This window comes from Pollachius pollachius, assembly GCF_949987615.1.
Source record: "Pollachius pollachius genome assembly, chromosome: 10".
Classification (NCBI taxonomy): Eukaryota; Metazoa; Chordata; class Actinopteri; order Gadiformes; family Gadidae; genus Pollachius; species Pollachius pollachius.
In genome coordinates, this window is record NC_136943.1 from 6,636,834 (window position 1) to 6,651,077 (window position 14,244).

A 14,244-nucleotide genomic window follows, 5' to 3' on the forward strand; every position below is an offset into this window, starting at 1 on the left:
CACAGTGCATCACAACATGTGGTTGTACGACACCGTTGTTACAGATCATAAGCATGCACCGGAATTCATAAAGAGTATTAACATCAGATAGAGCAGTAATCCCCAACACAACGAGCTGCAGCAGAGAGAGTAATGAGTGAGGGACATACCTCAACAATGGAAGCCAGCCTTTAGTCTCTTCATTTTCTTTTCTCCACACAATTTAAGACGTAATCTGCAAATCCTCGTGTTCACAAAAGACACATGGCTATCGGGATAGATGGTTGAGCCTGATAGCAGCGGCTACAGGTTTTTCTCTAGAATAATCTATCTTCGGCAAGCCTCTGGCTTTAGCTGTGGCTGTGTCTATGGAAGCCTTCAGATTTCCTGTTTCCCTGGAAACCACCGTGGAGTTTCTGGCAGTGAGTGGTCATGTAATGACAAAATATCTCTTCTGCTATCCAATCATAGACAAATTACAGTAATTAAGTTCAGGTTTCTATAATCACACAATGATGACTGCACGCACAGGGTTTAACCTGTGAATTCCACAAGTTGACTTTATTGAAATAAATGAAAAGAAGGATCAAATGTGGGGGTATTGCCGCTGCAGTCAGATATTTGCACAGTGTTTGAAGTGTGAAAAGTAAGTTCATTGAAGGACATACATTTTATAGACTATACTCTTTTCTGATTAGATATCAAAGATATTTGACATATGGGATCTCAATCAAGGTAGTCAGGCTCAAGAATACTTTGGAAAAGATGCATGCAGTTTTGCATAACATATATATATGATATCTATATACATATATATATATAAACATATATATATATATATATATATATTTTAAATGAAGACTCTAAGAAACAATGTATTTGTTGTTGATGTCATAATGTAGCTCGCTGGGAAAGTATATGAAATTTAGACAAGTCTCAGAAGGAGCGAGCAGATTTCTTACTCCCACACACGTCAGCACTCAAAAAAACACAAATTTTTCAATACCGCCCCCTCACAAACACACACCTCTAGACACACACACACAAGTATACACACAAGCACACACGCACACAAACAAACGCACACACACTGCACTCCTCTCATAATCGTTTGACCACTTCAGTAGGCCTATTGAGGTACTACTACAAAGCAGACTTATGTTGCTGATATTTTTATTCATTTGGCCATTGAACATGTCCTCTTTTCCTTCACAGAGTATAATGTTGAATTGCGCCTTGGCCAGGACACTGTGTACTGAGAGCAGAATTCTCTCCAGTAATTCAAACGCCCAACAAATCCCTGGCAGAGTTCTGTTGCCTAGCAACTCGTAGTGTGATGGAAGGGGGGGGGAGGTGGATGGGGTGGAGATGTTACTTGAGCCAGCCAGGGCCAAGGTAAACAGCTCTCATCACGTTCTCATCAGGAGGCATCAGGCTGCCAGCGTCGTCCCACTCAGTATTGTGCTGGTGATAATGACTATGTTGATTGGTTGATAAGAAGCCCTCGCCACAGAGCATGTATTCGCCCGCCCTGTTCCACTCCGCGGTCGTTGTTTGTTTCAAGGCTATCTATCTATCTAGTGATACGATTGTTACTAATGGAGGGTGATGGGTGATTGTATTCGTTTTTTCGATCATATATTTATTCATTTAGATTCATTGAGATACACACCAAAAGTGTGTGGAATAGTGTTTTCTGTCCGTTTGTCTGTTTGTGTCTCTCTATCTAGCTTCAAGGTTCAGGATTCAAAGGGCTTTATTGGCATGAAAAACGTACATGTACATTGCCAAAGCGCAGAAAGTAAAAGATCAAAAATATCTCTATCAATCTATCTATCTATCTATCTATCTATCTGTCTATCTGTCTATCTGTCTATCTGTCTATCTGTCTATCTGTCTATCTATCTATCTATCTATCTATCTAGTATACCTATCTTTGAAGCCATTTTCTTTCCAACATTGTTGACACACTCATGGCAAGACAAGACATTCATCAGTAAACAGTAGGTTTTCAATTGGTTTACAGCTTCTGTCCAAAGACCTTGATGGTGTCTGAGGCCTTGTCTGCAGCTCTCCCAATGGTCTCCTGAGCCTGTTTGCTGGCCTCTTGTGCAGCTTCAAGAAAAGTCAAGCATTAGATTATCACATCTAGAAATACCAATTCTGCATAACTCATCTAAATGGAATCCATACACCTCCATCTTTTATTTGTTCAATTTGATTATAAATCGTTTATTTTCATCCATTGTACTGTAATTGTTCATTATACTGTAACCTCATCAAAAAATGTCTTCTACAGAAAGAAAAAGGGAAAAGAACATATATTTGACTGGTGCTTGCTGCCTCCCTAACCCATCCAAAAGGGAGCCACAACCAACGTCAGCTGTGATAACCAAACTATGTCTCCTCTCTTTCAGAGAACATGGATGGCTGTGTGTGTGTGTGTGTGTGTGTGTGTGTGTGTGTGTGTGTGTGTGGGGGGGGGGATTGTACCTATGTCGGTTGTATCCTTAGTGGACTGCTCCACCTGCTGCACAGCTGCCTGAGCTGCCTGAGCTGGAAATACAAGAGTAAAAAAAGAATAAATGATATTTCTCTCTCCCTCTATAACTTCACAAGTTCTCCGTTCTAAATGTTTTGGGTTTTTGGATTGTTTCAACAGTTTTCCTGCTAATTAATTCAGGCCGTACATTATGCAGTGATGTGCATAATGCTTCCACTACTACTACTGCTACTACTCATAATGATGATATTAATAATAATAACAATTGATAAAATTGGGACGGATCATCACTTTACAGCACTGTACCTGCCGACTCTGTAACTCCTTTTGCTGCTGATTGACTGGTGCTTTTTAGGCCCTCGAAAGACTTCTTAAAGGAGGCCATAGTTGTTCCTTTCCAGTCGTCTCCGGTCGCCCAGCTGCGGTCTGGTGGCAAAAAATTGGTCTAAAGAGGAGACGGAGGGACGGGCCGGTTTAATACCCCCTCCCTCCCCCGCTGTATGGGCCTGATGACACTCGGTCTGGGCAAATTCTGAGCGCTCCGGATTACCGGAACAAAGGACCGACCAAAGGGGAGCGATTAGCCTGGCATCCCGAGTATGGCAGCTCCCTGCCGCGGACCGCAGCCTCCACTAGCCAACTCAGCAGATTCTAATGTTTTGATCGCCACCAAGCAAGGCACAGACTCCAACAGCATGAAATCAAGATAAAAGATTTGCTAACACGATGCTTAAACGGCATCGTCGTGTTTTAACAAGATGGAGGCAACTTGGATTTGTGCATAAAGTTAGATTTTTTTATTTTAAAGCTTTATCAATTAAATGTTTGTATTCACTTTTTTGGTTTTTATGATACACTTTTATGGTAAAAAAGGAGTTGTATGGTAGCTTCTGAGCAATGATAATTGTAATTTTAAGCAACACTCAACAAGTGGTTGATTTTTTTCTCTTTTTTTATTTACAGAGGATTTGTTTGTCTGGCTTGACACATACATCGTTATATTGACACGTCCTGTATTTTAAAGCACATATTGTTATGATAACCGTGATGATCTCCAGACATTACAGGTTGACTTTAAAATCTTCAGAACACACAAACAAACACACCCACACGCACACACACAAATATGTATCGTTTTTCCATTTCTAACAAATAACTAACTGGAATGATTCACGAGTAACTATAAAGATACAATGTATAAAACTCTTACTTCAAAAAACCTTTAAATAAATAACTTTTTCAAATCAATGCAAAAGAGAAAACCCACAAACAGGCAGTTTAAACACACTTAGAGAGGATATCGATGCAATCCTATCTGCTTGCAAATAGACTTAATTTGTTGTTAATCTTTTCAACTCCCGTCGGCTGGAAGCTGAGGAATACATCTATTGCACATGTTTCTAAATACGCACGAGTACAGAGTCACAAGCCCCGGTTCCGGACTCATTTCATTGGGAGGGATTCAAGGAAATGAGTGCGGCAGGGCAGTCCTACGTCTCAATAAATACCTACACCCAACACATCACATGAGTAACATGACATTTACAATATCGAATAATAAAAGATTGGTCTCGAAGGAAGAACTTTTTTTTCTTATGTTCTGAGGGAATGCACCGATTTTTTATTTTTCGGTCGTTTTCTTTTTTGCAATGGAGGGTATTATTATTGTGTGGGACATGTAGTCGGCGTGTGTCCGTTATTGTCAGAAATATAATTGTGCTGCTGGTTGTGTTGGGGGCGTTCAGGGATGGCTTTATGCTTCTGGTTCGTAGTCCTGGGGGAAACACAGAAACAGAACTAAGAGAAGGAAGGCACACATGCCATGCATACAAATATATATACTTTATATATTGTGAACAAAATATATAGAAAAACAATAATAGAATAGAATAATACCACGTAGTTCAGATCAAATATATTCTACCATTCAACAGAAATCCCTCCACTATAAATAAAGACGTCACTGATTCCGCTGATTCAGTTCCCCCCAATAACCTGTAGAGGGCAGCAAAAGCTCGCACCACTTTCAAGGACGTGTCGTGAGCACATTTTTAACCACCATTGCTATTCCGAACAGGCTTCCTCCTCACAGCCCGCCTCCATTTCCTCCACACATGATCGAAAAAAATAGAACAAAAAAGCCCTTGGTGTGTCCATGTCATTCCTTCGACACATCTAGGTCATGGGTTCCACTCAGAGGGGTTTCTGTATGTCCCACTGGTGAACCACCGTCTAGCATTAGCCTACCAGGTCAGAGTCACAGGACAAGTACCCGTGGCAACGGAGGGGCTCCGCCAGCAGACTCCATATTTACAGCAATGCGCGAGACCCTGACGGTAGGACCTGTACCCACAATGCACTGCGTGCTACGCGTCACCACCACACCCCTCAGCCTGACTGAATACACACACACACACACACACACACACACACACACACACACACACACACACACTGCTGGTATTTTCAAAGGGTGCTGGGGGAGGGGAAGAGATGCAGCAGATGAGGCAGGGGGGCTTGGGGGGGGGGGGCTTCGTGGTTGGAGGACACCAGGATTCACGCTTCAGCCCTGGGAGAAATATGCAATTCATCCCGTGCTATTGACGCCATGTTAAATCACATTAATGTGTTTTTGTTCTCTGGAAATGTTCTGAAAATAGCCTCACTCGCTCTAATGGTGGATTAATACAATAAAATACAATTAAATACATGAACCACTCAAAAGATTACTCCTTCCTGCTGCATCTCACCTCCACCCTTTAAGGGTTGCTATCGATTCATATAAATCCCGTGAATGTTTTTTTTTCTTCGTAGTGATGGAAGGGGTTGAGTCAAATCCTCATGGTCGTGAGGAAGCACGCTCTAGCATCAATCTGCCTCTGGTCACATGCTCCCTCCACTCCCACGTGCAAACACACCCACGACGTTCACTATATGAGCACCATGGCTTGCAGGGCTTGAAAGGGCACTCTGCTTGCTAAGTCAGATCTCTGATCCATCTATTTATAGAAAACATAAACTGAAGTAGAATAAAAATACGCCTCTCTTACAAACCTTACTGTCTGTATTTGCAGGAGCTCAGAGGCAGGAGAGCAAGTGGAGGGGAAATACAGAGAAGTGGCGATAAAACACTAAATCCACACTGAGTAACCACGTCGAGTTGGAGAATATTAACACAGCTCTCCGTTCTCACATAAAAGCATCACTTGGAGCTGAGCCGAGCCCTCTCTCTCTCTCACTCACACTCTGTCCGTCGATCTCTCTTTCTCTCTGTTGCTCTGTCCATCTGTTTCTCTCTCTCTCTTTGTCCCTGTCACTCTGTCCATCTGTCTGTCTGTCTCTCTCTTTCTCTCTGTCGCTATGTCTGTCAATCTCTCGCTCCCTTTCTCTGCCCCTCTGTCCGTCTCTCTCTCTCCCTCTGTATGTCTTTCTTTCTCTCTCTCTTTCCTTCTGTCGCTCTGTCCATCTGTCTGGCTCTCTCTCTCTTTTGCTCTGTCGCAATGTCCGTCACTCTCTCTCTCTCTCTCTCTCTCTCTATCTCTGTCCATCTGTCTGGTTCTCTCTCACTCGCTCTGTCCATCTCTCTCTCTCCTTTTCTCTATGTCGCTCTGTCCCTCTCTATATCTCTCTCTCTGTTGCTTGGTCAGTCTCTATATCTGTCTCCTTCTCTGACTCCGGGTTTCTCCCCTTCACTCTCACTCTATCTTCCACCCCTCTCTGCCTCTCTCTTCTCTCACTCCTCTCTCTTTTTTTCTGTCTCTTTCATTCTACCTCTGTCTCTCTCTCCCACCCGCCTCTCTCTCTCTCACTCCATCACTTCATCCTACCTCCCTCTCTCTCTCTGCCCCTCCCTGTCTGTATGTGTGTCCCCTTCTCTTCGAGTCTCCAAACCACCATACACCATGCACCCCCACCACTGAAAGCATCATTCAGAGCCATTTCCTTCCCAGCTAATACCCTCCGCATCACTACTACTGTAAAGCACATGGATATCCAAGTGATGCTTTGGAGCACTTCCACCGGAGCAGGGTATAGATAGATACCGGAGGACGCCTTGTGGTTTCCTGTGCGGTCATCGCTTACCTGCTGGCTCTCGTCATACGTCTGTCCTTCTGGCTCTAGCATCCCCTCCTGGCCCTCTGTAGCCTCCTGGCCGTACTCCTCAGGCTGGACAGACAGGAGGAGCAGAGGGCAAGAGACATGCGCGAGATGAAGAGAGAGGGAGAGATGAAGAGAAGGAGAGAGAAATAGGAAGGAGAGAAGAGGAGAGGTGGGAGAGAGAGAGGGTCGGTATTTTTAACCTTTAATCGGTATGCATTCATCCACATTAATTGGCAATTCAAGAGATATGATACAGGCCAAGCCGGAATGGGAGAGAGAAGGAGAGTTGCTATGTAGAGAGAGATGTGGGGGGAGTTTGTTTTAGTCACGATGCATTAATTTCCACATAGTTCATTTGCATTCAACACATACAATACGCATATATGATTCACTCTCAGAATGACAGATACACTATTATAGATACTAAAGCAGACATATTGATATTGACATATCATCCCATTGAATAGTATACAAACAAAAGCTTGTCTACAGACGGATATATTTACGGTGTCAAAACAAGTTTGTTGATCTTCGAGTATCTCTTACTAAGAGGGTTACTGTGCACACGTTGCTCATATCATTCACAGCACCTGCTACTACGGTCCCTTTCTAACAAGGCTAGTTAGTTCGGCCCACATTTATTTTTAAAGCCTCCGCTAATCACGTCAATTAGGTCAGGAAGGCACAGCGCGGCCCTGTGTGTCAAACGCAGCATGGGCAGTGTTACTGCCCACTGCAGCAAATGCAAGTGACCACAGGGATCATTTTGATGGAATATCTGATTAAATATGATATATTATGTTATTATATAACATATTGTATAAGGTATATTATGAGGGCACATCTGAAAAAGACAATCATTTTATTATTATTTCTAAGGCTCCAGCATGAGACTTTTTCACTTCTTGCTCGTGACGATTAAATTGGGTCTTTTTGACACAATTTACGTTTGTCTTTAAAGAAATGTATCCCACTATGAAATGAACATTTGCGCCAAATCTCAATAATCTATAGGTTTCAATTGAATTTCACTGAAGAACAAGCGGCAGAAAACTTCGGTGAGAAGAAAATCACTTTTTCTTCCACAGCGAGGCCCTTGACCAAGCCTATTAGTCCGGGTGCCAGAGATTTACTAGATCACTGCGTCCGGGGGGGAGGGTCTAAGTCTGCCGGGGGCTTTACGGGGTTTGGCGGTGCGGTGATGGAGGGAGTCCTGCCGCTGTTGTTAACAAACTCAGAGGCTTTGGTCAGCGTGTCGGAGCGAGGAGTATTAGGAGGAACGACCCCATGGCCCCAACACATGGCGGCTGGTCTCTGGGTTCAGTTATTAGCTTTACAACAGTGGCTGATTACGGGCTTACTGTCCTGCCCTCAACTCACAGAGACCAAGTGGACCGATATTAAAGTTTGACGCTTGTTAATCTATAATTAAAACCTTTCACCCTCCAACCCGCCTGGCTGTGCCTCTCTCCAGTTTCTCTGCCACCAGATCCCGGTGGATTCTGTTGTGTCGCGAGGGGGTAAAGAGAGACTGGTAGACATTGATTAGCAGGCTGTAATAATAGACTTGTTGATATAGGACAGAGGACAGATCCTTGTTCAGTACGACTCCATGGGTAGGTCATTTCAAGTCACCTGGACATGGACACCCCCTGGCCAGCTGCTCCTCTCTATCCGTATTGATTATAGGTTTTAGCGTGTATTTCTAGTGTCTATTAGCTATCCTTCTTCTCACTTACTGGTTCCCCTTACTGTCATAGGCACTCTTTGCGGTATCTTGTCCCGCGTCTCTTGAGAGTTGCCTTCAACCTCATTGGCGTTCACTGTGGCTCTGGTGTGAATAAACAGAGGCGGATAACCCGGGAAGGATCGTTTACGTACGTTCATGTCTGTGGGGAACTCATCCTTCTTCACCAGGCCAGTGGCTGCAGCGATGTTGCCCATCGCTCCGTGGGTCCTCTCGGCCACTGGATGGACACACACACACACACACACACACACACACACACACACACACACAAACACACACACACACAAAACAAAAATGAGGATTGACTCACGCTTGACTTCTTCCTTTGATTTAATGAGGAATTTGTATCTAAATGTGTTTACAGAGACTCCTACACAGATAGGATGTCAGATAGGGTGCAGTCAGCCAATAACTCACCTGAGCCAACGCCGTCTTTAGCCTTGGAACCTGAAATAAACATATAAACAAACACATGAGCAAAATAAACAGCAAAATGCGTGCCTGTGCAAGGGATACAGCGTTAAAATACTGACGCTGCATAGGAGAAGACAGACTGCATGCCTTTAGCTCAACAGCACCGACATGGCTGTACAGAGTATTTCTCCTACCAAGGTTATTTCATTGTGATGTGGCGGCTATCAATCTCAGTTTGCTGCTTCATAACGGCTCTGGCGCTCTAACAGTATTCGCCTAGCTACCGCATCAGGCAATTTCAGCCTTCTTCAGCCTGCTTCCCATCCTCATGGAGAAGCGACTGTTTCTGTCGCCTTAAGAGCAGACAGTTCTCATTCCCCTGCTATTGATCCTCGCTCTATACGCTGCAATTCTGGGGATGGCTTGTCACATTGTCAATGATCCCGGGACGCAATGGAAAGCGATCTGGCTGCTGCTGCATAAAGAAGGCCTGCGTGTCAACGTGCGGAGAGAGGGAGAGTTTGGTCTTCCGTTTGTCTGGTGAGCATACCCACTCCAACTTCCTTACTCTCCCCCTCTCTCTGTCACTCCTTGACCTTCGCACCAATCTCACTTACGTCAGATGTGCCACCGCTAGTGTACTCCTTGAGCACTCCAGGGAAGGCCCTGCTGGCCCTGATTACACAACCCCCCACCCCAGCCCACCTCCTCCTCCTCCTCCTCCTCCTCCTCCTCCTCCATAGCAAGGAGTGATCTAACCCCTAACTGCCCCTCCACAAGGTTGTGACAGGAGGATTGCCTCTTCATTATAACCAGCTTCATAGCAGACTTGGGCGTACAGGAATACTTTGCTTTGTGTTAACCTCTGGGGAGTGCCGAAGTTCACTGCACACACACACAAGGCTCGTAGCCGGTAGATCAGTGGTCCAGCGTGTCGATATGTAGCTCTACTCCCACAGTATTGTCACTGGATATATATAGGGTAAGATGAACGTGGCAGCCATGTCTCTCGTTTAATGTGATATTGAATTGTTCCTCTTTAATGCGCCGCAAGGTGACTCTGAGGCTGTGAATGAAACGCTTAAACGTCTAAAGTGAGTTTGATGGTGAGACTTTGAACCTCTGAACAATACGAAGCACGATTCTGCCAACGCTGACAACAAAACCCATTGAATGGGCTGTCTTTGAAATAATAGGAGATACGATAAGACAAAAACGTAACCAATCCTAGACGGGGAAACTCCTGTGTCGCTGAGGCATCGACCTCTTTCATTCATTTTTTAAACGGGACTGTAAACTGAATGGTAGCTCGGAGCGGGAGACGGAAGGAGCATCACCCGTCATCTGTTTCAGCTGTTTCTTCGCGACGTCAGCTAGCAAGTGTAGGATATTAATCCACGCCACCTCCACCACCACCTCCACTCTTCTGCCTCCCCGCTCCCCCCCCCCCCGAGGGTGACAGTACAGCCTCCGCCTCAGCTGGGCGGACGTCGTCGTGGTGTTGGCGGTGATGGAGAGGGAGGCGGCGATGGTGGTGGCGGTGTTTGCGTATATATATGTGTGTATGTGTGTGCGTGAGGGAGGTGGGGATGTGCGTCAGCGGGGGAGGAGGCATCTGTCCGAAGGTGGAGGAGCAGGCCTATGGCGTCGCTGCCGCCCCTCCTCCACAGACAGACCTTCAAGCGCATCGCACAGACCTTTTCTAGGGCAGTGGTGGCAGGCTCCACAAGCAGGAGAAGGCAGAGAGGCAGAGATATGTTCCAGATATCCCCCCCACACCCCACCCCAACTCCCCTCTCAATCCCCGCTCACTCTCCTCTCCCCGACCTGGACCTCTTAAAGGCAGGGGGAGACCTGGATTAGACCCTGTCAGGGTGGAAGTGAGGGCAGAGGCACAGGGTTTGCACGTGCTTGCATGTGGCAGGTCATGGCTGTGATTGGTGGGGCGCGATGGAGGATAATGATCTAAGACAACAGGGAGCCCAGGTTCCTCCAGAGACCGCTGGGACTGAATTAGACGGCGTAGAAATGAACACCAATCATAGCACGGCCGTACACAATGGAAAATACATTGTGTGTGCGTGCGTGCGTACGTGTGTGTGTGTGTCTGTATCTTTCTATGCTCTTGTTCAGAGATGTGCGTTAGAATGGAAAGGAGTGCATTGAAAAGGCTTGATGACTAAATGTTAATGGGCTGGAACTACAAACAGAACATCAACACTAAGTGCACCGTCGCCCACCCTTGCATTCATTTTATACACGATATCACTTGTTCTTGGTTTTAAGGATTTATGACTAACAACCTTAGTGATACAAAGTGAACAATACATAATCACTGGCCTTGGATAATTGACTAAATTGTAAATAGTATAAATATTGTAATTCCACCAAAACATTTATTGCAGTAACACTGAAGAAGGGCCCATGCGCCTGACATTGGAGGGGACTGCTTGCTGTTTAGCAGCTGTCTTTTGGTTAATGTGTAGCGCTGTTGGTGTAGACTGGTGCCAGAATGAACGTATTCTAATCTCCGATCTGTGGGAGACCTCAGGGCTGCTGGGTCCCAGCGTCCCGATCTGTTGCTGCTGCCCAGCTCACTGACACACTGGGAGAGAGGCTGCCTCCTCACACAAGCCCCGTGTCCCACTGTCCCCCACCACCACCACCACCACCACCACCACCACCACCACCACCACCACCACCTTCTGTTGCCTCCCTTCCTTACTGCTTCTCCCCAGAGAGAGAAAGAGAGAGAGAGAGAGAGAGAGAGAGAGAGAGAGAAAGAGAGAGATGGAAAGAGAGGGAGAGAAGGGGAGGGAGACAGAGAGAGAGAGAAGGGGGGAGAGAGAGACGGAAAGAAAGGAAGAGAAGGGGGGAGAGACACAGATGGAGAGAGACAGAAATAAAGGGAGAGAACGGGGAAGAGAGAGAGCGAGAGAGATACAGAGAAATAGAGAGACGGAAAGAGAGAGAGAGAGAGAGTGAGCGAGAGAGAGGGAGCGAGAGACGGAGAGGGGTGAAGGTTAAGAAAATGGACGTAATGTACAACACCTACCACTAATGTTACTCCTACACATCCTTAGTTGATTGGATATATGCACACTTCTGTTATAACTATTGACTGTTACTTATATGGTGATTATCATCATGATGATCTAAAAACAGCCCAGTATTTTGACCTTCATGCCTAGCCCACATATTGATGAATTGAGCCGCTGAACGGCTCACTATAGCTGAATGACACACCACCTTATTGACTGAGTTAACTGATAGTGTCAGGTCTCTTCTGCAGCATAATGTGTAATCTGACACCACACAGTCTCAAAGAGACTGTGGAAAATAATCTCACCAATTTAAGGGTTGTTAAATTACGTATCTTAGATTATAATACAGGATCAAACCACATCTATATACATTTTTACATGAATCACCTTTAGCGAATCAGGAACAGGAACCCCTATAGACCTGTAGTCAGTTAGAATAATAAAACACAAACAAACAATTTCAATTTTGATTGGTCATCGCCACCCTGAAGCTGATCATCTGAAGATGTCAAATCATGGCTTGGACATCTTACCTACAAACATGACACCTTCTTTAGTCTTCTCAGCTGCAACAGCTACGCCTTCTTTGGTCTTCTCTGCGGCCACAGCCATCCCCTCCTTAGCTTTAGACAAACCCTTCATAAATACATCCATCTTGGCAGTGTTTCTGTGGAGAGACGACGGTCCTTTATTATTATTTCAGCCTATCAAAGACGTTTTTCTGGACGTCCACTTCTGCATCAATGTCAGAGCTCGGCGTGGATCGTCCTTTGAAGAATCCATAGTGAGAGGTTTATACCTGTGACTAGGCCATAGGTTATCACGGCGAGGGAAACAACGCCTCCTATGGCGAGTTGTAATACATGCAATTCAACCGTGACGCTCGGGGACTTGTAGTGAAACCCGCTTTGGAGTCACGCTTCCAGCCCCCCGTTTTTGACTCATCTTTGCCAACGCATGAAATATTCAACGAGAAGAGATTTCAATGAAATGGTTGATTGTCAACGCATCTCATTTATTATTGCTCGCGTGTAATGCTGCTCTCAGTGACAGGGACACGATGGCTCGTCAAGATGGCACATAGGCCTTAATGGACCACAGATACTATATATTATAGACTGGAATCTACAAGAGCTCGACAGTATTGCTGGGGGATGGGAAAATATGGAGCCTACAGTGATGCATACCAGCGTTAGGAAATGCATGATACAATTACCTTAGAAAAGTATTCTATGGCCGAATCCAATGTTCATAATGTAATTGTTTTCATTTCCGCCCCCCCAAGTCCAATACTTGATACAGTCTTATATAGTAGGCCTGTTCGTCTACAATATTAGACACAGAAATGCATGATTCCATCCTTCATTTCATTACTCATCCTTGATTTTCCTGTCAAAATATCGCCTATACTGTATGTTATAATAATAAGCATGTAACATGATATAATATACAACATGCAGCGATCTTAACACACACACACACACACCATGTGTAACGTGTGGGGGATCGCAGCGTTTGAATGTCGATCTCATTTCAGGCACGATTAAACCTTTTTATTTTTTTTATCACCAGACGCCTAAACGGGTTGAGACGTCTGAAACATTTTGTTAAATATAGGCATGCGATCATGATTTCTTACCTAATAACAGCTTTCGATTGGTCCCCTTTGCAGTTACAATTGCACACTCGATTCAAAAATCTCGTCGAAAGGAGAGAAGTCTCGGAATGATCACTAGGTGGGCCTAGCGCTCACTGCTCTCCACCAATGGGGACGTGCCTCATGCAAGCCGCGTGGATGACGTCACGACCCCCCCGCCCCCCGCCCCCTTCCCACCACTATCGATCAGCCCAGCGCTCAGCTACTGTCACTGGGTCCTACAGCGGGGCATGGCCATCAAGTACGATGGAAAACGTTTTTTTTTCACTCATTTCTGCCCTATATTATTTATACTGTAGACTACAATGTAGGTCTAGGTGATTAATCCTTCGATCAATGATACGATGAGCCATCGTGGAAAAGGGTGACTGCAATATAGGCATAAGCTCCTGCAATTCGTTTTCCTGTGTAAGTACCCGATGCAGCGTTTGAACTTAGAAACAGGGACCACTTCGTTTTTTTGTAAGACATTAACTTGACTGAGTCTAGTCAATTCACGTTTTTAGGGCCAATACATAACATTTTTTTTCTAACTTAAAAGGTATCGACCTAAAGCACATCTGAAAACCATGTAATAGACCTCACATCCCTTGCGAATTGTACTGTATTGTATCTCATCAATGCATTATGAACAGGCTACTGACCTTCTATATGTATTTTTGTCTCATACAATTATAACATCGGCCATATAGAAGTAAACGGAAAGGCTGATGTTTTTGATGAGACAGATAATCATCTTAACATAATTAATTGCACAATATATAGGAGGATATTAAGACTAAATCCATAAATCAGA

General features: G+C 44.9%; 1 protein-coding gene across 1 annotated transcript; it reads right to left on the reverse strand.

The window, feature by feature from the left end:
- Nucleotides 1-4,235: 4,235 nt before the first annotated feature.
- sncb (synuclein, beta) lies at nt 4,236-12,445 on the reverse strand (the record flags this gene model as incomplete). The annotated part of the gene is made up of 5 exons (XM_079744573.1): nt 4,236-4,256; nt 6,566-6,649; nt 8,465-8,550; nt 8,751-8,780; nt 12,325-12,445. 5 exons carry the CDS (start codon nt 12,443-12,445, stop codon nt 4,236-4,238), a joined length of 342 nt encoding a protein of 113 aa, XP_079600699.1.
- Between the last annotated feature and the right edge of the window lie 1,799 nt (nt 12,446-14,244).